This window comes from Heloderma suspectum, chromosome 2, assembly GCF_057233095.1.
Source record: "Heloderma suspectum isolate Gila_16-S chromosome 2, 16-S_ref, whole genome shotgun sequence".
NCBI classification, from domain to species: Eukaryota; Metazoa; Chordata; class Lepidosauria; order Squamata; family Helodermatidae; genus Heloderma; species Heloderma suspectum.
Window position 1 is genome coordinate 278,023,056 of NC_139459.1, and position 25,450 is coordinate 278,048,505.

A 25,450-nucleotide genomic window follows, 5' to 3' on the forward strand; every position below is an offset into this window, starting at 1 on the left:
GCTTACTGGAACTGGCAGTTGCACTTCTCTGCCTGGCATGAAATCTTTTCTCTTTTTCCCCGATGATCAATTGATCTTGTGGAGTTTAAGGTGTCTTGTTTGCATGATCAGTTTCAAGAGGAGGAGTTCTTTGTGTGTTTGTTGCAGCACCACTAGGGCACACTTTCCTCAGCTTTTAAAGTTTGCTGTGCATCCCTCTTGTCCTCATGCCTGTGATGCTTTTTTTAAATAAAGACACAAGTAGGTTTTCCCTTCTGCTGCGATTGTGTTCCTTCCTGCTTGCTGTCAGATAGTAATCAGACTCCTTTTGCTCACTTGTTCTTTTGCTTTCCCATCTGCTTGCATTTGTTTATTTTAATTTTTAAAAGTTTTTGATCTCGCACATAACCCTACTAGTGTAGCATACTTCCAAATACTGATTTAATGTTTACTCAGGGGGCATATGATCCCCAGCCACAAAATAAATTACATAATGGTGCTAGGAGGGAGACAGGGCTGAGGAAGAGTAGTTGGACCTCAGTGATAACACTACACCCACAATGGCTAATGTTAGCCACACTGCACACTGCAATGTTACACTACACTACAAAGAGCTAGAAAGACTTCTTCAACGTTATTACCAGCATTCCTCAGGTACATGTTCTAGTGCCATGACAACATGGCAATCCTGATATTTCCATCAGAATAGCATTTCCAAGTCTCCAAAAAATGAATATCTGGAAGCACCCCCTAGGACCAGTTGAAGTTTGGTCATCATACTTAATTTCTTTCAGATCATAATTTCCATCTAGTAGGTAACTATTTTCTTTCTATAAGGATGGGTGGCAACTTGCCCTGATCACCTTCATTGTGAGGCTGTGGTCTTGAAGGAGATGCAGGCCTTACTCAGATTTTTGTAACCTCTGATACGCTTGGAGGTCAATTTTGCATTGTTGTCTAGGAAAGAGCATTCCTAGACAATGAGCATTCCTAGGAAAGAGCATTCCTAGACGTTGCATTCCCTAAGACCTGGACGGTGGTTGGACAAGCAGGCTTTCCAGTACAGATACCCAGAGTGGCTGGCTGAGATGTATACTTTGCTGTAGTATAGCCTTGATTCTTTACCATAGCTTTTGCAGTGGACTGCAGAATAGTGAAAGTGGGAACAGGTAATTGGGATAAGGAGAAATGGAGTGGTGGGATTGTGTGGGAAGAAGGTGCTGCATCTGGGAGGGTTGAGCATCTCTGTTCTCCGTCCCTAGATTGTTTTTCCCTGTTTTCTTCTTTGAGCAGAAGAAAGCGTGGTGAGAAGGGAGAAGTGGTAGAAACTGTGGAAGATGTTATTGTGAGAAAACTGACAGCAGAACGGGTGGAGGAGCTGAAGAAGATGATTAAGGAGACCCAGGAGAAGTACAGGTACAGCTCCGACATATCAGAGTGTGGAACTCTTCAAGGTTCCTTCAGGGCAGGTTGATAATGACCGTCAAGATGAAATCTGTCTTTGTGTCGTCTCCACAGGCAGCTGAAGAGGGATGCAGAACTGATCCAGGCGGGGCATATGGACCACAGGCTGGAGGAACTGTACAATGACATTGTGGTGTGGGTTATCTTATTATTTCCCTGTTACGGTTTTTTTGTCTGGGATTGCATATCTGAGTCCTTGGGCTCAGTCAAAATGGCTGAACGTGCAAACAGGATCCCGGAAAGTATTCTTCTTAGGTGTGTGGTGTCATTTCTCCATATGGCACAACTACACAGGCTTTTCAACATTTGCATGTTTTTAGCACTCATTTGCTGTCTTGCAAGCCCTCATGCCCTTCAGAGTATAGCTTTGAGGGAGGTGCCTGGAAAATGATTTTGATGATATGACCAGCCTTTTTAGGTCTTGGCGTAAAAAGTCATCTTCAGGCCCTGACTGCAAGGCGTTTCTCATTGTTTTAAGTACTACACGCTGTGTGTCTAATACACGAGTGGGAAGTGTCCATTCTGCTTTGCACCCAATAACCTTGCATAACCCTGAACTCTGTTGAATTTCTTCAGGAAGAAAAGAATGGAGGAAGAGGAGGCAGAGGTGAAGAGGAAAGCTACCGATGCTGCTTATCAAGGTTAGCTGGAATTCAAGTGTTTGCTTATTTTCTATAGAACCAAACTCCTGAGGACGAAAACATGTAGGATGAATTTCAGAGTAGAAAAATTCATTTGAGAGGAATAAAGCCACCAACAGCAGTGTTTGGTCAGCCTTACTTCCTCAGCCTCTTCCATGCCATTGAGCAGTATCTTCAGTGGCCCTCCCCAACTGTTCTTAAAAAACAGTTCGCAAGATCAGAAGGTAGGCTTTGATGCTGGAATACCAGAGACGTTCCTCGAACAGGAAGAGTACCCGAGAGGAAGTAAGAAAGCTGCCTCTTGGAGCTGCTCAAGTGAAGCTAGCAATCCGTGAGCCCCTGAGGAAGAACTTGCTACTGGTTACATGAGGGGTGGGCAGTCTGGTGCTCTACAGATTCTTTGAACTACAACTCCTATAAGCCCCTAGCCAGCATGGCCAGCAGTCAGGGATTATGGGAGTTGAGGTCTGAAACTTCTGGGGAGCTCCAGGTTGCCCATGCATGGGTTACTTATTCAGAATCTGTGTGCCGGCATCAACTGCAAGGATTCAAGATAGATCCAAAGCAGCGGAACGGTTGGGATGGTATTTGAGGATCATCACATCTTTTGCCGAGATTTCTTACTTAGCAAGGTTCAACCGAGAACCTCTTGAATGTACTTTGTCACCTTTTATCTTCCAGCCCGTCAAGCAGTTAAGAACCCATCACGAAGACTGACAGGAATAATGGTCCGTTCTCCAGCAGGCTCAACCTCGCCGGGAGCAGACTACACTCTGGGAGACTTGTCTCAACCCAGCGTGGAAGAGGCTAGTCCAGGGGTAAGGATTTGACAGGAATTAGACTACACAGAGCTTTCTGCAGCTCTCTGAGACTTCCTGTTTTCTTTCTTCTTTTTGGTTGCCTTTTGTAATGATGGCTTTTGTGCAGCCTTGTCCAGAGAACAAAGTCCACTTTGTGCTGTGGGACAAGGATGTGGAACACAATTTGGTCGTAATGCTTAGCGTAGGAACAAAAAAGTTGGAGACACACAGAGGATTGAGGGGTGCAAGAGTGATGGAGGAGGTCCTTGGAGTATGCTGGGTTATTGGCCCTGGTGGGAGGAGGAGGTCGGTGGGACATGTCAAGATGGTGCAGATGTGGCTTTGAACAGTGTGGTTTTTCTCTTTCTCAGGTAACTCCAGGGACATTGCCCAGCACCCCAGTTGCCTCCTTCATTGGGATCCCTGACACCCCTATGGGCTCCACCTCCCTGGATGCCCCCATGACCCCAGTCACAGATGATTCAGCCCAGAAAAAGATGCTAGGACAGAAAGCAACTCCGCCTCCTTCTCCTCTGCTTTCAGAGCTGCTGAAGAAGGGCAGCCTCCTGCCCACAAGCCCCAGGCTGGTATGGAGTTCCCTGTTTACATATGCAGCTACCCTGGTGAATCTCTGTGACTGACATTCACCACAAAGGGCAAAAGACGCACACATTGTTTCAAAGGGGAAAGCTTAGATAAGCCTTAGGAAGCCAAATGACATGTGGCATTCATACAGTACATTTTCCAAAGTGCACCAAGGCGCTTTGCATATACATACATCTCCTTACAATGACCCTATATAGCCAGTATTATTCTCCCCCATGTTACAGCTGGGGACTGAGAGTGAGAGAAAGTGGCTCTCCCGAGGCTACCCAGTGCATTTATGGCTGAGATGAAATTTGAGCTGGGGTGGGGTGGGGATTAGTTCATGATTCACATGCTTAACCACAATGCTATTCAAGAATTATACAGGTTGAAGACCATATTCCAGGGGTACAGAACTTCAGGCCCGGGGACCAAATCTGGCCTTCCTGGGGTCTCGGCCCAGCCCTCTGGGGTTCCCCAGATGCCCATGCCTCCTCCTCTTGTTCCCACCCCCTTTCCCCCAAGCACCAATTATTTGGTGGTTTCCTAGCTTTGGGGCTGCTTTTCCCCCATTCTAAAGGTTGAAATGCCACTCCTAAGGCTGAGTTACCACCAATAAGAGCTTTAAACTACTATGTGCTGGTATTTTTGGCATTTTGATCCTTCACCCTTTTGCCTTTAGCCCCACCTATCACAGGAATGTGGCCTCTGAAAACTTCTCCAAAATGGATTTCAGCCCTCATGCTGAAAGAGGTTCTGCCCCTTTGCCATACATTAAGGAAATGTAGGTGCAGATTGGTTGGGATTTTAATTTTTTTTAAATTAATTTTTCTTGATCAGCCTTCCCCAATCTGGATTAGCCTTCCCCAATCTGTTGTCCTCCAGAGGTGTTGGACTATAACTCCCATCATCTGCCAGCTTGGGCATGTTGGCTGGGGATGCTGAGAATTGCAGTTCAACATTTCTGGAGGGCAACAGGTTGGGGAAGGCTGTTTTTGATAGCTGTTTTGATGGTGGTGTTTTTTAGAGAGAAAAAAAATTATCCAAGGGGACTGCTCAGATCCACATGTGGTTAGCACTGCTTCAGCATCAGATCTCCCTGGCCCCATTTTTAGTAAGGTTTGTGTATTTAATTTAGCTTTAAATATGTTGTAAGCCAGTTCAAGCTGCGGAAGTCATAGGTTACAAATGTTTTAAAGAAATTCTGCCAGGACTGATACTCCCAAAGAGATTGGGACGGGGAGACATACAGTGAAATAAAATCTGCATACAACTGTGAACGTGAAATTCATTACAATTATGAGCACTGAACTAGTGCAAATATGCAAACTGTGCAATAACTATAGGAAAGTTCACAGAGTTGCATAATTTGTACTTTTTGCGTATTTGTATTAGCCTGGATATCTCTAGACACGCTCCCCGCATGTGGGGCTCCACAGAGCTCTACAAAGCCCCGTCCTCCCTCCTTCCAGCTCTGGTGGGTGTGCATGGGCAGGCACAGTGGGCTGGGATGTGGCAAGGGGCAATGTGTGCACCAGGTGGGGAGAGTGGAGGAGGAGAAGAAGAGCTCTCCTGAGCCATGTGGGGATCCCTCTGCGTGGGGGTGTTCTGCCTCCATGTAAGGGAAAGACTGTGCCCTTAAGAGTATGCAATATATCACTGTATGCACCTTGGTTATTCCCTCACAACACCCCCAGCTTCTCTGCTTTTGTGACTTTTTGAGGCACGCCTGTCCCTTTTTTGTATCTTTCACCATTGGTTAGTCTAAGAAAGTGGGCTTAGGAAAGTCTCCCCCTCGTTCCCAAGGGCAGCTCTGAATTTTGCTCCTTTTCATTGCTTTTTTGAGCCAAGCTGTCTGGTCTGGCCTTTTAACCCAAGACAGCCAAGCCAACACGAGTTTCTAAGTCAGGGCTGGGAGGCAGAGCATTCTTCTGAGATGGGCAGGAAGGGGGGAGCTTTGCTTTTTCCCTGCAACTGCTCTTGATGGACCCGGTCCACAATGCTGCTCCCTTGCTTAAATGCAACAGGGTGGCAGCTAGTGGGCGGGAGTGGCTCAGCAGAGAGGTAGGAAGAACCCGAAACAGTTTGATTGGGGCGCGGCATGTTGCAGCTGGGTATGGAGGCGAGACCTTCTGGTGCATGCAGCAGTGGGACGGGCCGTGCACTGTTTCTTAGTATACAAATGTCATTTGGCAGGTGGGTGAGAGTGAGATGTCCATTGTTTCTGGTCACGCAAGCAGCTCTGGTATCCTCCTGGAGGTGGGAGGGGTTCTTCCGGTGTTGCATGGCGGGGAAATGCAGTCTGCTTCTACCACTGTTCCCGCATCCCCTGCTGCTTCAGGTAGGCCTTCTTATGTTACTGGTGTTGTTTTTCTCTCTTTCTCTTACTTTGTTCTGCTGTTTGCATTGAGGGCAGGGGTCCTATTTCAACATGTGTGAATATGTGTTGTTGTTTTTTAAAAAGGACTCTATGACAGACTAGATATGTCTTCTCCAACCTGGCACCTTCCAGTATTTTGGACTTCAACTCCCATCAGCCCCAGGCAGCATGGCCAGTGATCAGGAATTCTGGGAGTTGTAGTCCAAAACATCTGGAGGGTACCGGGTTTGTGAATGCAAATCTTTGAATCACTCCATTCCCTTGTTAATTGTTTTGCATTATCTCCCCTTCAACTATATGTTCCCTCTCATTCCCTCCATTTTTCTGGTACATATTTCCTCGTTAAGCCATACCCCTCTCCCTTTCCCATTCATCCTTCTCAGTGTTGCTTGTCCTTATCTTTGGAATTTTCTTCCTACTGATACTTGTTCTGTTGATATTTTGTGCATATTCATACAACTTCTTAAGATGTATCTGAGCCTGTGGGCAGAGTCCTTTTGTGTGCTCTTTTCTTCTTCTTCTAATTGTAAAGTGCCTAGTTGTCCTATATAAACTCACTTTTTGATTGGCTCATGCAAACATTAAAAATATGGTACTGGTTGTAGATTAAGTGTGCTGAGAATCACAATTTAAATGGTTTGCTTGTTTTTTAAAAGCAAGTTTCTGGCCTTGGGCAGAAGGTAGATCTCCAGATGTTTTGGATGTCACCTCCCAGAAGCCAGCATGGCCGGTGGTCAGGAATGCTGGGAGTTGACAGCCAAAACATCTGGAGATCTACTTTCTCCCCACCCCTGCCTTAAAGCAATGAAAATAAAGTTGAAAGTGTGTGATGCTTGATGAAAGCTCAAGTGCTGGGGTAGGGACGGGGAGAAAAATCTTTGTACTGTATATGGGTTCTGAATTGACCTTTTCTAAGTGCCAAATTTGGGGCATTTTTACCACCTTGTCTAAAGTCCTGCCTTTAGAGTTCTGCATCACTTTGTCTGCTCACATTCTATATGGCATAAGATCTTGTCTATGATGCAGAACTTGGCTTTCCACATATTGTTTAAAAATCAGTAAATCATTCTTTCCACCTAAACACTGTGAGAAAGAAAGTGTTGGATCCACGCCTGCTGAAGGCTCAGGAACCAGCCAAAGCCTTCGGTGGTCTTACAGGGCCAGAGGCCACCAACCCTTTACCCGGCTCCCTACAGCTCCTCGTATGCCCTGTGCCATCTCTCTTCGCCCAACACTTGACCCGCACCTGTTCCTCCCTTCTCGTATGCAGTTCCATCTATACCAAAATACCGTGAATCCTTCAAACTTCCAAAAGCTGAATGTGGAACTCGTTTTGCCAGTTCAGGGACAGCTATGCAGATATCCAGTGTGCCAAAATGTGGTGCTTTTACCCCAGATTTGGATTTCCTTGGTGCGGAATTTGGATTTCATTTTAATTTTTGCTGGCATAAGGTCCTGCCAGCCATCATTTTCAAAGCCCACTGTGTCCTTGCTTGAATCCTTGCTCCTGGGCCCTGCTCAGCTGTCCCTAGCCAGTGTTGTGACCGTGTCATCCTATGCAAGCCTGCTGGGGCAAGCTGTGCTTCCAGACAAGAACCCAGGGATGGCTTGCTTTGTCGTCCTCTGTAGCTGTTGCTTCTTGGCTAATGTGCCTTTCCCCTCTTCGTACTTTGTTAGGTGCTCCTACTCTCTCCCGCCTTTTAGAAGCTGGTCCAGCACAATTCACCACATCGCTTGCTTCCTTTTCTGCTGTTGCCAGTGAACCTCCAACCAAACTCCTGCCTCCCCCTGTAGAGTCCGTGTCTCAGGCAACCATAGTCATGGTGCCCACGCTGCAAGCGCCAGCCGCTGCGCCAGCCGCTGCAACGCCAGAAAGTGTAGCGACAGGTGCGTCCTTGCACTCATATGTCACTCAGTACCTTGCAGAAGACTTTTCCCCTTAGGTGCGGCGGAAGGGCTGTGTGAATGCAGGCTGTGGGCCGCTCAGATCTGTAGCCGGCGGGGGCGGGGGGTTGATCTTGGGACTCCAAGAGCGCCACACGCCAGGGCGGGGCAAATGACTGGCCTGAGGTTGTCAAGAAGAGCCCCCCACCCCGGTTTCAGTCAGAGCGCAGGAGCAGGTGCTTTGGGGGTGAAAGTAGCGAGGGGGCTAGAGCTAGACTGTCATGCCAAAGAGATGGCGCCTGTTTTGACTCCAGCGATTTGGGGGGGAGAGAAGGGGGCACCCGCCTGCATGTGCCTTTGTTTGAAATATGGAATGCATTTTGATTTCTTGATCTGACCCACGCTGCTGGTTGGCGCAGCTGCCAGGCTTTCACTTGACTTGTCACTCTTGTCCAGTGAGTCAGCCCAACACCTGTGTTTCCATGGAGGCAGTGCCTGATCCTCACACTGTGACAGTGTCAATGGACAGCAGTGAAATTTCCATGATCATTGATTCCATCAAGAAAGATTGCCTGGGCTCTGGGGCATCTGGTGCTGTAGGGACTTCCAAAGACCATAGCATGGATGGGAAGGAAGACCTAGATCTGGCTGAGAAGATGGACATTGCAGTTTCCTACACAGGGGAAGAGCCTTCCTACACTGGAGAAGAACTGGACTTCGAGACGGTTGGAGACATCATAGCCATCATTGAGGACAAGGTAAATTATCTCGAGGCCTGTACTGTTGGTTCCTGCTTCCTCTAACAATTGTGGATTCCCTGAGCACTAAGGCATTAGTTCCATTCTCCGTACTGAGGTTGCTGAACCTTCATGCCCAGGTCGGTTCCAGTTCCTAACAGACCCAAGACCAGGGCTTCACCTGTATTGGCACACCTTCCTGGCTACCACAGACCTGCTCCTCCCCTGACTCCGGCATTATGCTGAGCTTTAGAGGTGCTTGGAGGGGTTCTGCAGTGCAGTGGGAGGTTTCCAGCTTGGGAGAAGCTTGTGGCGTTTGCCGGAAGGGGCAGGGATGCTCACCATGCTGAGCAAATGTGGGTGACCCTGGACCAAGGCGGCTCTCTTGTCTCTGTTCTCCATGAAATCAGTCTACATATCAAGAGATGTGTAGAGACGTATTCTTCGTGACTCTGCCCCAACTATGGAACACCCTTCTTGAGAATTGCAAAAGCCTACGGATCTTTTGAAAGCAGCACGAGGCCTTCATATTTAGGCAAACTTTCAGGGACCAGGGTGAAGACGGTCCGGGGCTTGCTGTATTCTAGACCCAGTTTTTTCTTTGCAAAGGGTAAAAGCAACACTTGAAATGTGACATGTTAAAAAAACAAATGGTTCAATCTGTGACGGCCAATGTGATATTCAGTTGGATAATTTCTTCTTGTGCTTTGATCTTGTGACCACAATTATGTACATTTATTTATTTTTTAAACTTCTACCCTGCCTTTCCACTAAAAATAATGCTGAAGGTGGCTAACGTTAAAATAGAAATAAAATAACAATGTTATAATTAACCCCCTTCTTTGTTCAGCTTTAGGTGGGCTGTTAAAACTTGTTTGTTCTGTATGGCTTTTTAGTATCTTAAATGTATTAGTACTGCACTCTGTTTTTAAGATTCTCTCCTACTCCTAATTCTGCTGGTGGTGATGTCTTAAAGTTATTTTTAACATTTTCAGATTGGTTTATAAAGAGTTAAAAACATTAAGCATTTAAAGTGTTTTAAGTTTTAATTGTAAGCTGCCTTGGGGAGGTCTTATTTGGGCTGAAATATATTTTGGGCTGAAAGGCAACTCATATATTTATACAATAAATAAATAAACACATGAACACTCATCCAATAAAACAGTCTCTAAGAACAAAATAACAACGCCCAACACGTTAAAACCTTCAGCAACATATCAGCATAGACACCAGCTAGGGTTGGATTTCCAGTGCATGCAGGACTACTGAAGCTGGATCTGGGAGGTGCAGTCTTATACCAGGGAAACTTCTGCAAAGGGGATCTAAAAGCAAACAAACCACCTGCTTGTCTTTGTTTTGAGGTCAGTGCCATATTGCTGTGTGAGGAGCAGAGTTGTTTCCAAAAAGAAGCTTCGCACTCATTGCAGTCCTCCACAGACCCCAAATCCTCATGTGGCTCTCAGTGCTTCAGGGTACCACAATGTTGTAATAGCACAGTTGCTTTGGCCGATCCTGAGAGTAAAAAAAATGTCTCCGTCTGTGTTCTACCCTAGGGTGAAATCCAACATAAGTCCTACTTAGAGTAGACCCATTGAAATGAATAGGAGTTATGTTAGTCATGACTAACTTAAGTCCCATTCATTTCAGTGGGTCTACTCTAAGTAGGACTTCTGTTGGATTTCACCTCTAGTGTACTGCCTCCTGGCCTGTGAAACAGCAGGGATGGTGTCCCTGCTGACTTTATTGCAGTGGCCTTCCACCTTGCTCATGGTCTATTTTTGTTGTCTGTGTCCTTGTCGGTCAAGGTGGACGACCATCCTGAAGTCTTGGATGTGGCGGCAGTCGAGGCTGCTTTGTCTTTCTGTGAAGAGATTGAGGACCCTCAGTCCCTGACTGGCCCCTGGGAGCATCCCCTTCAGCGGGAGCACCCGATACAGCAGGAGCATGACAAGCAGAGCCAGCTCCCCCAAATGGCTGTGACCGTAAAACAGGAGAGGCCAGACTGTGAGGAGTCGGAGGTGAAGGGGATCCGAGATCTGATGAGCATTGGGGATCTGGGGGCAGACATTAAAACTGAGGCCACTGAGCAGGGGCAGGTTCATTTGGACTCTGAGGAAGCTTCTGCACGAGCAGCCAGAACAACTGAAGCCCCTGAGCTGAGAGGTCAAATCTCAGAAGACGAGGACACTGTGGTTGCTGGTCTGGAGGGCTCTGAAATGGACATGGAATCAGCCAAGGATGAAATGGATCATGGTACAGTGAAGACTGAGGTAAACAAAGAGGTGGGAAAGCAGCTGATAAATGAGGAATGGGAAGAAAGAAAGTGCTCCCCCCCCCCCCCGGTTTGCAGCTGTTTCTAGTATCTATGCTTAGTGCAATTTTATTTGTTGACCACATTCAGGACTGTCTTACTCTGTGCTAAAACATTAAAATTCGCACCCAGGCAGTCCTAAAGTCTCCAGAAAAAAAAATCTGTATGAAGATGGCCAGGAACTAAAATTGCACTAAGCATAAATGTGTGCACATTGTAGAAGTATATGCAAGTTGAGAAAATTTGCAGAACATCTCTTGTTTTGCGTAAAATGTTCTTGTTTTGCTAGTCAGAGGGAGAGGCAAGGAATACTGACGCCTCATCTCCAAGCCCTTGGAAGCGTTATTCGGCTATTCCTCTCACTTCAAAGGCTGCTGCAGACATGCCCCATGTCTGTCCAAGTCTACCTGAGCGGTCCCAGGCCTAGAAACCTGGGTCGTCATCCCCCACAGCCTTCGCCACTCTTTTAATGAAAACCGGGGTTCTCAGTACCAGATTCCTCATTTTATTTTCTTTGCTTCTGTGGGGCTGCATCACACACACACATAGCCTGCTCTGGTCATATGTTAAATCCTTGGGGAGCCTTTTGCTTGGATGTGCAGCTGTGGTGGTGGTGTCGCATTGCCCCACGGTCTGCTTTTATAGTCCTGATGGCATTTGGTGGCTTTGGGGCGAGTTGTGTGGGAAGCTGGTCCTGTTAATCATGTCAGGCATCCTTTTTCTTTCTAGCTCCCCCCTGATGATGAGACTTCTTCTCCACATGCGCCGAGTGCAAGCGAAGACTCCTCACAGGCGGACCTCCACCATAAATATGAGCTTTCGGGTAACCAGATTGGGTACCTGGGGCGATGGAATCAGTTGCAGCTGGTTTCCAGGAAGGGAGGCCAGTAGGTGTCTGATGGCCTAAATCTGTTGGAGAATGGCCTTAGAATTCAGCTCTTCCTCTTTTTCTGTCTTTTTCTTTTCCCTTCCCAGAATCAATGAAGGAGGAAGCTCAAGCTCTGTTTGAACACCAGATGAAGGTATTTTCTTTCTCCTCCCAATTTCCTGACATATATGAAGGGTGAAGGTAGTTGTTAGCTGTTTGCATTGCATCTTAGCCTGTAGATGAAGGAAGCCAGAAGGAGTGCAGAGTGCCACCTCAGCTTATACCGAGTGCCCAGAAATTGCAGGCTGGCAGGAAAAGCTCAGTTACCTTTCTGGAAGCAAGGGGTGAGGCCTCCATTGCAGCTATAGGTGTATGCTATGTGTATGTTTATTTCTAGGCTGCCTTTTTTTAGCCAAAGCTGCTCCCCCCCACAATTTAACAATGTATAATGAAATATATAGTGCAATTAAAATCATACATGTTAAAAAGAAAGGCAACAACATCATCTTTATATTTAAGCAGCCAGCATAATATGACAGAAATCAGGGGGAAAGCTACGGGGCTGTGGGGGGCTCAATTTCTGTAAAAGGCCCAATAGAGAAGAGTGTTCTTCACCATCCATAGCAAGTAGAAAAGTGAGGGAGGCAGATGAACCTTTCGATGGAGGTGTCACTGCTGAGAAGGCCCTGTCTTGCAAAACCATCCATCCAACTTCAGACAATGGTAAAAACTGAGCCCTTCTGAAAACCTCAGGAGGCAGAGAGCATCAGGTGGGGATTGTAACAGAAAAGGGACTCTCTCTGAACCTGTTCTGGCAGGCTGGGCTTGGTGAGGGCATTATGCATGAGTAGCTTTTGCTTTCCCCACTGCCATCATCTTTGGAGGCTGGTGCAAGCGCTGCTATTGGCAGCAATATATATTGGTGGCACTGATGCTTTGCTGGGCTTTTCATCCTGTATCTTGGGATGCTCAGGGTGAAGAGGATGAGGAGGATGGTGCCAGCGAAGCTGCCAGTTTGGAGGAGCCCAAAGAGGAAGATCCGGGTGAGGGATATCTCTCAGAAATGGACAATGAGCCCCCTGTGAGTGAGAGCGATGATGGCTTCAGTATCCATAATGCGCCTTTGCAGTCTCACACCCTGGCTGATTCCATCCCCAGCAGCCCTGCCTCCTCACAGTTGTGAGTATTGGTGTACCTCCAGCTACTCGGTAGATATCCCCAGAGCCTGCTGAGGGTTGAGACTAACTTTGTCCCTTTGCACAGTGGTCTGCAGCGTGAATTAGCTGGGGACCCGAAGTAATGTCTTGTGTTACTGGTGGAGGAGCCTCATGGTTAGACTCCAGCTGCGAGGAGGCCAGCTGTCATGTTGCTCCCTTGGAGAAACGTGATGCAGGTGGGGATGGATACATGTTGGGAGTCCTGGTTAGTTGCTTGGCCATATGCTGCGCTATGCTCTGGAGAGCCTCTGTGTATCCTTTTCTGATGGATGCCTCTGTCTTCCTCCCTCTAGCTCTGTTTGCAGTGAGGATCAGGAGGCCATTCAGGCCCAAAAGATCTGGAAAAAGGCTATTATGCTGGTTTGGAGAGCAGCAGCCAATCACAGGTAAATCAACAACCCTGGGCCTTGCCTGTAATGTCCCAGTCTATAGGAAAAGGAGGGAGACTGCTGTATGTGTGTGTTGTACCAAGCATCACCTTGGAAGAAGCATTCCCTCCTAAGGGGGGGAAGGGGGAATGCCTCTTTTAAAGTGGTGCTTGCCACCTGCAGTCCCTACAAGTACTTGCATTTAAATTTAAATATATATAATTTACCTGATCTTTTTTAGTTGATCAAAAGGTTTCTTTAGCATTCAGGTGCATTCATGCATCTGATGAAGTGGACAGTGTCCACAAGGCTTATGCCAGAATAAACTTGTTAGCCTTTAAGGCGCCTCAAGACTTTTCCTTCTTTTTTGCTGCAACGGGCGAACAGTTATTGGTACAGGGGTCAGGGAGCAGCAGCTTCCGGTTCATCCATCTGACTCTGGATATCTGCTACTGCTCAGTATTTTATCTGTCCCAACTCTGCTTTGCCCATTTGATAGAGTGGGGATATAAATATGCACAATGGAGCAGATGTGCAATTTCCGTTTTTTGTAACTCAAGTCACAGAATGTGGGTCAGGTTGCAGAATTCCCCTGGGCATATAACCAGTTAAGTAAATGAATGGGTAGGATGTTTAGAAAATGTTCCGTGCTTCTTCAGGTGGAAATTGTGCTAACTGCTTTTGGCCGAGAGTGTACTCCAGCTTTCAGCAGCCTGTTTTGTGTCATTTACGAAGACTGTCTGGTCCTTTTTTCTTTGTACAGGTATGCCAACGTCTTCTTGCAGCCTGTGACTGACGATATCGCCCCAGGTTACCACAGCATTGTACAGAGGTTGGTAATCACTTTTGTACTGGTATTACCATCTGTCACAGACCAGCACCAGCCTTCAGTCAGCCTGCTGATTTCACAATAGAAGCAAAACACTGCTAACATGTATTTGGGAGGGTCTGTTCAGGCAAGCACTAATACAGTTGAAAAGGGGCAGAAATCAGATTCCTGGCATAGATGGATGGGTGGAGAACAGCTAGTTTGAAGAGCTGTTCTTACTATTTTTCTTTAAAATTGTATTAATAAATAGATTTTACCTTATATGCTGACAAGATTTGTTTTGATGCTTCATTGGCAGACCAATGGATTTATCAACAATTAAAAAGAATATTGAGAACGGACTGATCCGGACCACAGCGGAGTTCCAACGTGACATCATGCTGATGTTCCAGAATGCTGTCATGTACAATAGTTCAGACCATGATGTATACCACATGGCTGTGGAAATGCAACGAGATGTGCTGGAGCAGATCCAGGTAAAGGCCCACAGTCTAAAGTCTTGAGTGGAGCAGCAGTTCCTATCCTGATTTGGTAGGGGAGGTGCTGAGTACATTAGGGAAGCAGCCTGCTCCTTGTGGCATCTCGAATGTCTCATTGGCTTGAGGGATTCCCCGTAGAGCGAAATTGATTAGCCTGCCGAGCCTGATGTCTGAGCATCCTAGCACACGTGGTTTACCTTTCCCAGGATCAAACAAAAGGAATGCAGGCTTAGAAATCATCCAGTGAACTGAAGTTGCCTCCAGAGTGGTGATAGCAAGCCACTAAACTTGCGTGCACGTTGAGAACCCTAATAGCTATTATGTGGTTTCTTGCAGCAATTTCTAGCCACACAGCTGATCATGCAGACGTCTGAGTCTGGGATCAGTGCAAAAAGTCTGCGTGGACGAGATTCCACTCGGAAACAAGATGCTTCAGAGAAGGTGGGGGCTAACGAGAGCTGGCGAACCTTGGCTTTGTTTGGGGGCGACTGTTTGAGGCCCTTGGTGAATGCATCCACATGGAGGGGGTCTTAGAGTAGCTTTGGAATCTTGTTTAGAAGCCTCATTCGGAGTAGAACCATGTTCATCTTTGGGTTGAATTAATAACAAAGATGGCTGTGGGAGCCTCCCACCAGCCTTAAGTATCTAGTAAACTGACAGGTTAATTTGATCCTTGAAGTCAAGGGTTGCTACCAGATGAGGAGATGGGGCTGGTGATTAAGCTTGCGAAGAACAGCTCTGAGTGGGTTTAGAGCCAGGCAGAACCCAGAGAACTTCACCTTCCCCAAACTTGAAACCAGAGGACTTCACTTTCCCAGCTGAGGCACATTCGTTGGTGTTTAGATTATTAAAGTTGGGTTGGTACGTGACGTCTAATATCGTATGAACTGTGGGAGCTACCCAACATTTGAGAACCCAGTGTATGTCAGAAGGAAATTCCTAGTGCAATCCTAAGTACATTTACTCAGAATCAAATCCATTGTATTCCATGAGGCTTACTCTAAAGAAAGTGTGCCTAGGATTGCAGCCTCATTGGCCTGGAGCTCTTTCTGCAGCCAGGGTCCCCTGGAATTTGATCCCTTTTGCAGTAGTTCAGCATAATCTGCCACGTGAGAAGAGCCCCTTAGAGAAGGGATGGGGATGAGTTCTGAATGGTGACCAGGCACTTAGCTTCTTCGGCAGTGTTACTGCCAAGCCCATTCACTACTTCTGTTTATCTTTTAACAGGACAGTGTGCCGATGGGCTCCCCAGCCTTCCTTCTTTCTCTCTTTGTAAGTATTGAATGATTATGTCTTGTACAGCATATCAATAAGGTGGAGACATTGCTTGTATTATGAGGGGCTTCCTAAAATGACAGTAAGACTCTAGTCCTATCAAGATCCATGAATCGTGAGAAATGTCTCTACCCCCTTGTGTTTCGTGGTTGTACTGCTAGAAAAGGAGCTTTTATTTCATTTCAGTTTATGGTTGCAGATCTCCTCTTTTCATTTCCATGATCTGTATACTACCTTCCTGGCTTTGACTCTGATTTCCACATTGCATCTTGCTGAAAGAGTGAAGTGACACACTGAAGGCCACATTACTCAGTATCATCCCTGGCTCTTTCCTAGTTTCCTCTGGAGTCCTGTATTGGGTTTGTTTATTTCTAAAACTTGTACCCCACCTTATTTGTCTATAGACCTCTCAAAGAAAGTTTCAGAAAAACGTAACAGTACATAAAAACACAATTTTAAAAATCCAACATCACATCAGAACGGTCAGCAAAGATCAATACAAATATCTAACAAGGGAAGACAAGCCAGTCTCGGTCACTCTCCTCAAGCTTAAAATCCTCCTTAAATTAGAAGATCTTGGCCAATCTTGTGAAACTTGGGATGGAGGTGGTTTTTCTGGGTAGGGACTTCCAGAGATGGGGGGTGGGGGAATCTCCCACAGAAAAGGCCCTAGAACTGTCAGTATGATGTAGCTGTTAGAGTGTCAGATTAGGACCTAGGAGACCCAGGTTCAAATTCCCACTTAACTACAAAGCTTGCTGGATAACTTTGGCCCAGTCACTATCTTTCAGCCTAACTTACTTGATAGGATTGTTGAAAGGATAAAATGAGGGACTGGGAGAACCTTGTGTGCCTCCCTGAGCTCTTTGGAGGAAGGTTTGGATAATAAATAAATACATGGAACAAACAGTTATTTCCACTCCTAACTATACCTAGAACCATTTGCCTCAGGTGGTTTTTTGTGAAAAACATTGTAGAATTTCTTTGGAATCAGATTGTGTTGGTTCATGTAGGATAGGGGCAGTTAATGTAAACACCCAGAGATTTTATAAAGTAGACTTCACTGTGTAGAGGTTAATGCTTTTTTTTTTTTTGTCCTCCACAAGGTCAAACTTTTATCAGAAGTTCTGAGCTTTTCTATTGTATCTCACACAGCTGCCCTTTAACTGTGATTGACAAAAGGGGAAAAGACGTTTTAGCCAAATTTCCCTGCCTAGCTGCTACTTGTCCATCTGGTGCAATTGTATATGCCATTGGGGAATATGCAGCTAAAGAGCTTGATTTTAGCTGCAGATACTCCTTCCTGAACCTTACTTTCTGTCTTTATCTTTGTTTCCTTCATAATGTTTATATTTGTTATCTCCATATGCTTTTGGGGGGCGGGGGTGGTGGATTCAGAGTCAGTCTGAATCTAATAGTATACATCACATGTTGTTGTGTGGCTCTGTTAGGGTTGCTTCACATGTGATTCTTTCCTACAGCTCTGTAGGAAAAAATATATACATGGTGTACGCTTTACAATGTATGTATCTGTTTTGCCCCGAGTTGAGAACCTATTGCCAACCATGGCTTCTGAACCCATGCCCATGCAGTACAATAGATAAGGGCACACTTTCCATGCCTTGGCTCATGTGTAGGAAAAACAACATATGTTATTTCTTTATTTTACTTTTATTTATAAAGTACCTCCACTATTTATGAGGTTCCTGCACTTTCAACATTACAGTATTCCTGGGATAGCTTATAATTAAAATAAAACATTACAAATACAATACAGTACAAAATACAAAAAATACAACATAAAAACACAACAGAGACTAAAAACAACAAAATTCAGCATATACAATCTCAAGAGGCCACAGCAACCTAACATTTCTTCCAGCTGCTGACATTTGAATCAGCCTTGAGATGTAGTATTTGCAATCTCCTATATTTCATTTTATGTAAGACCGGGATGGGGAACCTGTGGCCCTCTAGCTGTTGTTCAACTCCCATCAACCCCAGCCAGCATGGCTAATGGTCAGGAATGACAGGAGTTGTAATCCAACAACATCTGGAGGGCCAGAGATGTTACCCATCCCTGATTTAAGAGGTTGTATGGAACATACCTATTCTCCATCAGGGGAGGAGGATATCCTGAGTAGATTACTCCTCTTACTTGTGCTTAAGTTGGGGGTCATGTAATTTTTTTCTTGCATTTCTTCTTTCCCATGGGAGAGCCCCCCCCCCCCTCCAGCTCTTGTCCTGCCTACTCATCAGCAAGAAATGTTATTTCCCCCAGAGTTTGTGCTCCATTGCTGCAGGCCTTTAGCAACACAGTCTGGACAGCTGTGCCCTCTGTTACCCTGGATTAAGTAGCTAAGATGGAAAGGGAACTGAAAGTGCCATATGAGCTGCAGTTTCTTACACACTTCTTACAACGGTTTGTGTTGAAGCCTTGACCCCTCCCCTATACAAACTGAGAGGGTTTTTAATTGTGCACACCACAGGAGGACTAAAATGCAGTGGTTTGCTTGTTCCTTCCATGGATGTACAAGCAACCGCAGTCCTGCTGTAAGAAATCTGTTGATTTGCCAAAAAAAGAAAGAAAGAAAAAGAAAGTGACATTTTGGCAGGTTCATTCTCTCCGTCGACTGGGGTTAGGGATTGTTTTCTAATACTTATCTATTGAAGACAGCAAAGCCTATGAGGAAAGGCAGCCAGATGGAAGTAAACTCTCTAATTGTCCTTCATTCACGGAGAGCGGCTGTGAGGAGGTGCTAGGGAGATAGTGCCAGGGCCACGCAGCTGGAAGAGAGCTTCTCTAAAGAGCAGCAGGCAATCAGGTATGTTAGCCAGCATCCCTTCTGCCCACTGGAAGAATCGACCTGGAACTTGTTTTTGCATGGGGCAAAAGCAACACTTGGTGTCATTGCCAAGAGTTCCCAAGGAAGTTATGACCCACATTGCCCCCACCCCCTGCCCCCAAATTAACACACAACCCACCCAGTCTGTTTCATGAGGTCATCCTCTGTGTTTTCGGAAGGAGTGTGTGGTATTGCCAGTCTGGGTGGTGTGTCTTTCTGGAAACGCAGATGGCATCTTTGTCTGTTTTGCCCAAGGCTTGCTAATAATAATGCCCCCCTGCTTTTTTTTTTAACTAGGATGGAGGAACCAGAGGACGCCGCTGTGCCATCGAAGCAGACATGAAGATGAAGAAATGATGCTGAAGGCAAGAGATGGCCCGAGGTTTGGCATCTGGAGCCAGGAAGCAAAACGAGAAGCTCCCTGATGCTGAGGGGGAAATGGCTGCAAACAGGGCAGGGCTGACCTGTCTGTCTTAGAGAACGCCATCCTGGAGTGTGTAACTGGGGAAATCCCAGGGACAAAAGAGCAGCCCCTCTGCCTGTTGTAGGGCAGCTGTCTTGGGGCACTATTAGTGTCCTCATATTAGCTAGCAACTGGTGGCTAGTACGTACTGTAATGTGAAGTGTACAGATTTTTTTTGTATTTGTGGAGTGTAAATGTGTAAAATAAACTGTAGTAGAGGATGCTGTATAGCAGTGTGCGCTTGCTGCCTTGATTCATGTACGTTACTGCCCTCCCCTAGGAAAATCAACTGTGGTTGTAAGTATTTACACACCCTGATTTGCTTGTGGACCCAATCCTATGTTTTGACTATGTAGACACTCAGTGGCAGTAGGTAGTGCTGTTCCCTACTGGGCCCAGGCCAGACATGTTGCATTTTGGGTGGGGGGAAAGGAAGCGTGATTGAAGACAACATGAGAAGGTCAGTTTTTGAGAAAACTAGGAAATGCTGAATTGCCTCAGATACGCACATGCTGCTCCCCAGCCAATATTTGGTTGGGGATGTAGCACCATCTGAGACACAGAATAGCAGCATGAACCTCTGCTATCCTTCAAACGTGGACCAGATTGAACGTGTATTTATTTACTGCATTTTATACCAATAGCCAGTGCTCTGTGGGCAGTTTGCAAAATAAAAGCGAAACAATAAAACACAAGAATGAAACCTAACATAAAATCTAAAACAAAAGTAACATGCACAGTAGCACTTGGACACCTGGATAGAGATGGTGCTGGATTAGATGGTATGACTCAGTAGACGACAGATCCTCATCTCTTATTTTAACCCTTCTTCTGAGGAAGGATGTCAGCTACAAAGCACATGACAAGACTGGAAACATAAGTAACACACTCAGTTCTCAAGCATATAAAGAGAGCACCCCTATAAAGAGAGCGCCCCTGTGGTCTCTGTGCTGCTACCAATCCCAGGAATCTCAGGGCCAATTTGAATGTGCAGAAACAGCACCTGATCTAATCCTCATACTGTACCACTTTTGACTGCAGATGGTGGTTGCATATTTGAATGTTTCTCCATGTAGAGGGAAAAACCCTCCCTGCACATAGATGACTTGAGATGGAGAGAAAGCTAGACCCTTTCTCCCTGACATTCTACATTTCTGTTTCCCTTCCCTACATCTGGGAATATTTCAATTTGTGAGTCCCCTGACTGCAGTCTTGTGGCAAGGAGCAGCAATTGGCCATAGTTCCCTACTAGTACAGGAGTGCAGAGTGAAATAGGCTCATATAATTGCTTCGGTAGGGCAGAGCTCACATCTTTTCTAGTGACACCATAATTTAGAACTTCATGGAGAACTTCTTTGATGAGCTTCTGCCAGGCTTTAAAAGACTGGCTGTTCAGGCGGCCATTTGGGGTGGGTTAGGGTTTTTTAGAGCAGTTTTTTTTTTTGTTCAGTTGATTACGTAAATTTGTTATTAGTATTGTACGCTGCCTAGAGTGGCTGGCCAGATGTGCGGCTGATAAATAAAACCTGCGTGGGGTTAGCCCATGTTTTTGTGGGTTCCTGAGCAAGAGGACCTGTGGCATTTAGATCAGGGGAGGACAACCTGTGTGGCCCTTGGTATGCCGTCAGTTCAGACCTCTAGCAAGAGTGATGTGTTTGTTTCCTGTCAGCCTGCTTCCAGGAAGGAAGAGAGAGAAAAGGAGTGACCAGCCCACTTTTGGCTCTGGCCCTGCCCATCACTGACATACAGCCTGTCAAGAACTTCACTTTCTGGCTTGTACTCTGGCCGTGAGATCATGTCAAAAGCTTCATTTTGTGGCTGTACTAATTGGGAGCTCCTTCCATCGGGCCAAAGCATAATGACACGTAGTGATGCAACCACCTGTGAGTCTGGTATTGCGAGGCAGCTTGGGCGGCTCCAGCTCTCAAGGCCAGAGTAAGGCCTCATTAATTGGGCCAAATGATCTCAGCTGTGAAAAAAACGCCCCCTCCCTTTCAGGGTTTGGGGCTGGGGCTGGCCTGTGATTGGTTGCAGGAGATCTTGCCTGAGTTGTCAGGGTCTCGAAGATGGGCGGGGGGGGGGGGGAGATTGAGAGCTGCCCAGGTGTCTCCACCTACCTGTGTCAACTTGCCTTGGGCTTGTGAGTTCTTGGATCCTAGACTGGGCCCTGTCCTGTTGGGACGCCCTTACCTCAGTAAAGTATAGGATAGACTTAGGTGTTGGTTTTGTTATATTGCTTGGGGTATTGTTTCAAAGGTTCTCTGTGGTCTTTTTGTATAACTTCTCACCCCTTTCCTTACACCAATAAACTTTATCACTACCTCTAGAGCTTTATGTGCCTCCTTTCAGGTAACCTTCGGTACTAAATCCAGCATCTTTTACTGCGTCCTTTTGCTACTGTGTAACGTTTCTGGCTTAAGGGCTTAAAATAGTGGGTATCAGCTGGAACTCTTATTTTTGCACCCCCAAGTACATCATGAAAGATCTGAGAGTCCCCTGCCTCAGGCTGAGGTGGATGTTAAGGGGTGCTTGTCATCTACTGACTAACTTGCTGCCCTTGCCTACACTGCAGGGAGTTTGGGTAAGCCCCTTTCTCCCTTCACTTGGTCCCTGACAGCAGCAATGCAAAGGGGAATGTGGCCCTTGACAGAAAAAAAGGTTGCCCACCTCTGATTTAGACCATATCTCAGGAATGTAGACATCTCATCATGTCACTCCCAAACATCATCCTGCTAAAATTAATATCAACACAAATGAGAATAAAATAGGGAATTTTCATAATATTGTTAGTCATGCTTGGTTTGGCCAGCAAAAATATTTTCTAAGCTTCTTACTTGGAAGAAGCCTGAAATGATAACAGATTAAGACTTCACCCAGTTGGCTGAGTCCAGCTTGATCGATACAAATTTCCCAGGGTTTCAACTGCATTCTCATACCTGTATTTTTATTACTGCTATCAACCTAGGACAAAGGTAAGACTTTCAATTCTGGACACATCTGAGTGTAGGAAAACAGTGGCCTCCAACTGTTTTACGAAGTGGGCCCATCAATGGACTATCCTCGTTAGAAAGGGTCCACCTTTTGAGTCCGTTCCTCTTACACTCTCTTTACCCTTTTAAATTGCATTGTCCCTAGTCCCCACTGCTAGCTCACCTAGTGAGGGCTCCAGCCACCATTCCACCCCACCTCCCCGACATATCACCATTTGGAGTTGCTGTAGTTAAGCAGAATGAGTGTTCTTCCTGGGTTTGAATGGTGTAGTACAGTCTACTATACTAGTGGCCTCCAGATATGTTGGACTATAATTCCCATCATCCCCAGCCAGCATGATTAAACTGCCTGGGGATGGTGGAGAGTTGCAGTCCAACACATCTGGAGGGTGCCGGGTTGGGGAAGTCTGTTGTACCTCACAGGTAATTAGAAGCTCAGAATAATTGTCTAAAAAGCTCTTCTAATATGTGGCTGAGCATGCCACAAGAGCAGATCAGGAGTCACTCTGGCTCCTATGATGCATGTTCTGACATCTCTGATATAGCTGAAGCGGGAGAATTTGACAAGTAAGCGAGTGACACACCCTCTTTTACCATCTCGTGTACCTTTCGTAGATGGGTCATGTGTGGACCTGGCTGGAATCCAAAGGAGAATTCTTCCCAGAGTCTGAGAAGAGCAGCTGCTGCCAGTCTCTCTGTGGCTCTCCGAGCTCTAGCTTTGATCTAGATCTGGAACTGGGCAGCTGGAGAAAAACAGGAGAAGCCGCTGAGGAGGAGTTAGAGGAAAGCAGCAGCCAAGAGGAGAACAGCCAGCTGGAAACTGGGGAGCCTGCCACATGGGAAAATGCCAGCCAAGGGGACCAAGACGAGGCTGGAAGGCTCAAGCAGGATGCTCTCTTGAGGTTCCTGTCGGAGGTATGGTTGCTAGTCAGTGTAACTGATGGGGAGGGAGGTGTTGGTGGGGTGGTGCAGCTGCCTGACCTCGTCAACTGGAGGGATCTGCCCCGAAGGGCCATTTCAGTCTGCAGCTGGGTTTATTTATTTATTCGTGTCAGAAGCATCACAATTAAAAAACATACTATAACTCATAACATTTAAAATATAAAATGTAGAAGTTGTAAAATGTTGCAGTTGGGTAGACACACCTGAAGGAAAAGGATCCAAATAAATGCCATGGAGCATTGCCCAAGGCCAGTGAGTTCCTTCCTGGTTCAAACATAAGGCTGAGTTAGAGGCATGCCTTCTCTGTCCATATCCAGTCATAATTCTGATACAGATCTGATACTATTGGGAGTGTTGTTCAGTGTTTCGGCTGCGTGCATTATCCCAGCATCTCTGCAAATCACGTCCATCAGGAAAAAAGAACATCTGAATTGAACAATCTGCACAGACATGCTCTGATTTCTGAGCAGTCACTGGTTCTGTAGCTGTCATAAGTTGCTAACCTTCCATCCCCTGTTCCAGGTGACACATTTGATGGAGCCACTTCGCATTGGCAACACCTACCTGGTGCAGGGTCCTCAGGTTCTGTCTAGTACTGGGGAGCAGAACGGAAGGGGAGTCCTCCTGGCTCACGGAGGAGACACCAAGGGATCTCCAGTCTGTGAAGAGGAGGGGGTGTGGGGAGAAAGTCACTTCCAGATCTTCAAAAAGCAAGCCAGGGAGAAGCCCACAACCCAGAGAAGTGGAAAGTGGGCACTGCAGGTCTCGGAAGAGCTGCCAGTCATGAGCTGGGAAGCTGTGGGAATGGAAGGGCCGCAGGAACTGTGCGAGGAACCCGGAGGCTCTCGAATTCAGGATAGCAAGCTTGATAGGGATTCAGGAAAGAAGGCGCTGCACATCCTGGTGGGGAGTGCAGGAGAAATGGATGATGATGAAGACTACTCTTCAGCCCGCATGTATCAGACATCCTGCCACTGGGTGACATGGAAGGAAGAGGTTCCACAAAGCATAGAGGTAAGCAATGGAATTGCTCAGAAGACTGGTTTTATTACTAGGTAGATTACTAGGTCTTGGATGATCTGGGGTGAGTCTGATCTACCTCTTTGCCTCCTTTCTCCGTATGAGGATAGAAATTTTATTATTTTGAAAGGATAAGTACTACTCAGTGAATGAACCAAGGGAAGGAACATAGGAAGGAAAGAACATCTGAAGTGCCTGAGTCAGACCATGGGTCCATCTAGCCCAGTATTGTCAACACTGACTGGCAGCAGCTCTTCAGGATTTCAGGCAGGCGTCTTTCTTGGAGATGCCAGGAATTGATCCTGGGACCTTCTGCATGCAAAGCAGCTGCTCTAACACTGAGCTATGGTCCTTCCCACTGTGGGGTAGAAATAAGAAATGAGTGGTGATGGCAAGAGGGAAAGTGAGAGCAAGCTGCTTGGGGATTCAGCTGGACCTTCATGTGGTGGAGGAATGATGCATTCCCCAGTCAGAATCCTTATCGTGCCTTTTGTCATGAGTGTGTGTGACTCTGAGTTTGGGATTCCCATTTGCTGCGTTCTCAGGTGGGCCTGCCCAACCCTGTTCTCTTCTCACCAGGAAGGGTCTGTGGAAAATACTGAAGACCAAGCTGAGGACTGGAAGGATAGTGACTTCCATCTGAGTTACAGCAATGACGACTCCAGTCCCGGTGGAACCCCGCTGAGGAGTTCTCCTTCCCTGAGTCTGGCCTCCTTGCCTTTGTGAGTAACGCTGGCATGAAGTTCTGAGATGGGGATCACATCGACCCTTCACGCCTACTGCTGTATGTGCAGCTACCAGTGCATGTCTATTCAGGAGGAAGCCCCATTAAACTCAGTGGGAAATGGGTATAAGAATGCAGCCTAAAACTCCCACTAGAGAGGTACAGGCCACTTTATATAAGGTCCTGGCCCAGAAAGGATGGAGAAATTGATATCAAAGAAGGGAAGGGTGGTGTCAGAACATGGCTCTAGCTTTCTGGCGACTGAGTGGCTTCGATTAAGACTTCTGTGATAAATGTAATGGGAAGCACCAGGGATTCATGCATCCTGTTCTCCATGCTTCTTTGTAATGTCCTAAGTGGAACATTTGCATACATGCTCATGCTCAACCTCCCACTCTAGGGACATATTGCACATCCCAATATGAAAGCCTTAAAGCGGCCTAAAAATAATTTCAAATAAATAAATACATAGGGAAATGTGTAAGCTCAATTTTGGATATTACAAAAATGTGCAGAGAACAAAGGAGAGACAAGACACTTCCTGTTCCTCTCACATTACATCACATCCAAAGCCACTCTTAGAAGCTCTGGTTACTTCCACGCTAGTTCCGACACAAGTTCAGTGGTTTTGAACCAGGCTTGCTAGAA

At 46.3% G+C, this 25,450-nt stretch overlaps 1 protein-coding gene across 12 annotated transcripts in view; it reads left to right on the plus strand.

The window, feature by feature from the left end:
• BRD8 (bromodomain containing 8) overlaps window positions 1-25,450 on the plus strand; it is a 34,541-nt gene that overhangs the window by 3,928 nt on the left and 5,163 nt on the right. For 2 of the 12 annotated variants that reach the window (XM_084839460.1, XM_084839461.1), the window contains exons 5-24: window positions 1,273-1,395; window positions 1,498-1,578; window positions 2,020-2,084; window positions 2,766-2,902; window positions 3,256-3,471; window positions 5,666-5,810; window positions 7,527-7,736; window positions 8,190-8,491; window positions 10,276-10,740; window positions 11,511-11,604; window positions 11,757-11,803; window positions 12,623-12,828; window positions 13,160-13,252; window positions 13,998-14,066; window positions 14,362-14,539; window positions 14,879-14,983; window positions 15,770-15,814; window positions 22,732-23,031; window positions 23,581-24,072; window positions 24,658-24,800. In XM_084839460.1, coding sequence (XP_084695586.1) covers window positions 1,273-1,395; window positions 1,498-1,578; window positions 2,020-2,084; window positions 2,766-2,902; window positions 3,256-3,471; window positions 5,666-5,810; window positions 7,527-7,736; window positions 8,190-8,491; window positions 10,276-10,740; window positions 11,511-11,604; window positions 11,757-11,803; window positions 12,623-12,828; window positions 13,160-13,252; window positions 13,998-14,066; window positions 14,362-14,539; window positions 14,879-14,983; window positions 15,770-15,814; window positions 22,732-23,031; window positions 23,581-24,072; window positions 24,658-24,800 — 3,516 coding nt within the window. Of the gene's footprint in view, window positions 1-1,272; window positions 1,396-1,497; window positions 1,579-2,019; window positions 2,085-2,765; window positions 2,903-3,255; window positions 3,472-5,665; window positions 5,811-7,526; window positions 7,737-8,189; window positions 8,492-10,275; window positions 10,741-11,510; window positions 11,605-11,756; window positions 11,804-12,622; window positions 12,829-13,159; window positions 13,253-13,997; window positions 14,067-14,361; window positions 14,540-14,878; window positions 14,984-15,769; window positions 15,815-18,960; window positions 21,452-22,731; window positions 23,032-23,580; window positions 24,073-24,657; window positions 24,801-25,450 lie in introns of those variants that run through there. The other 10 variants (XM_084839464.1, XM_084839465.1, XM_084839467.1 and 7 more) reach the window with 8 other exon arrangements.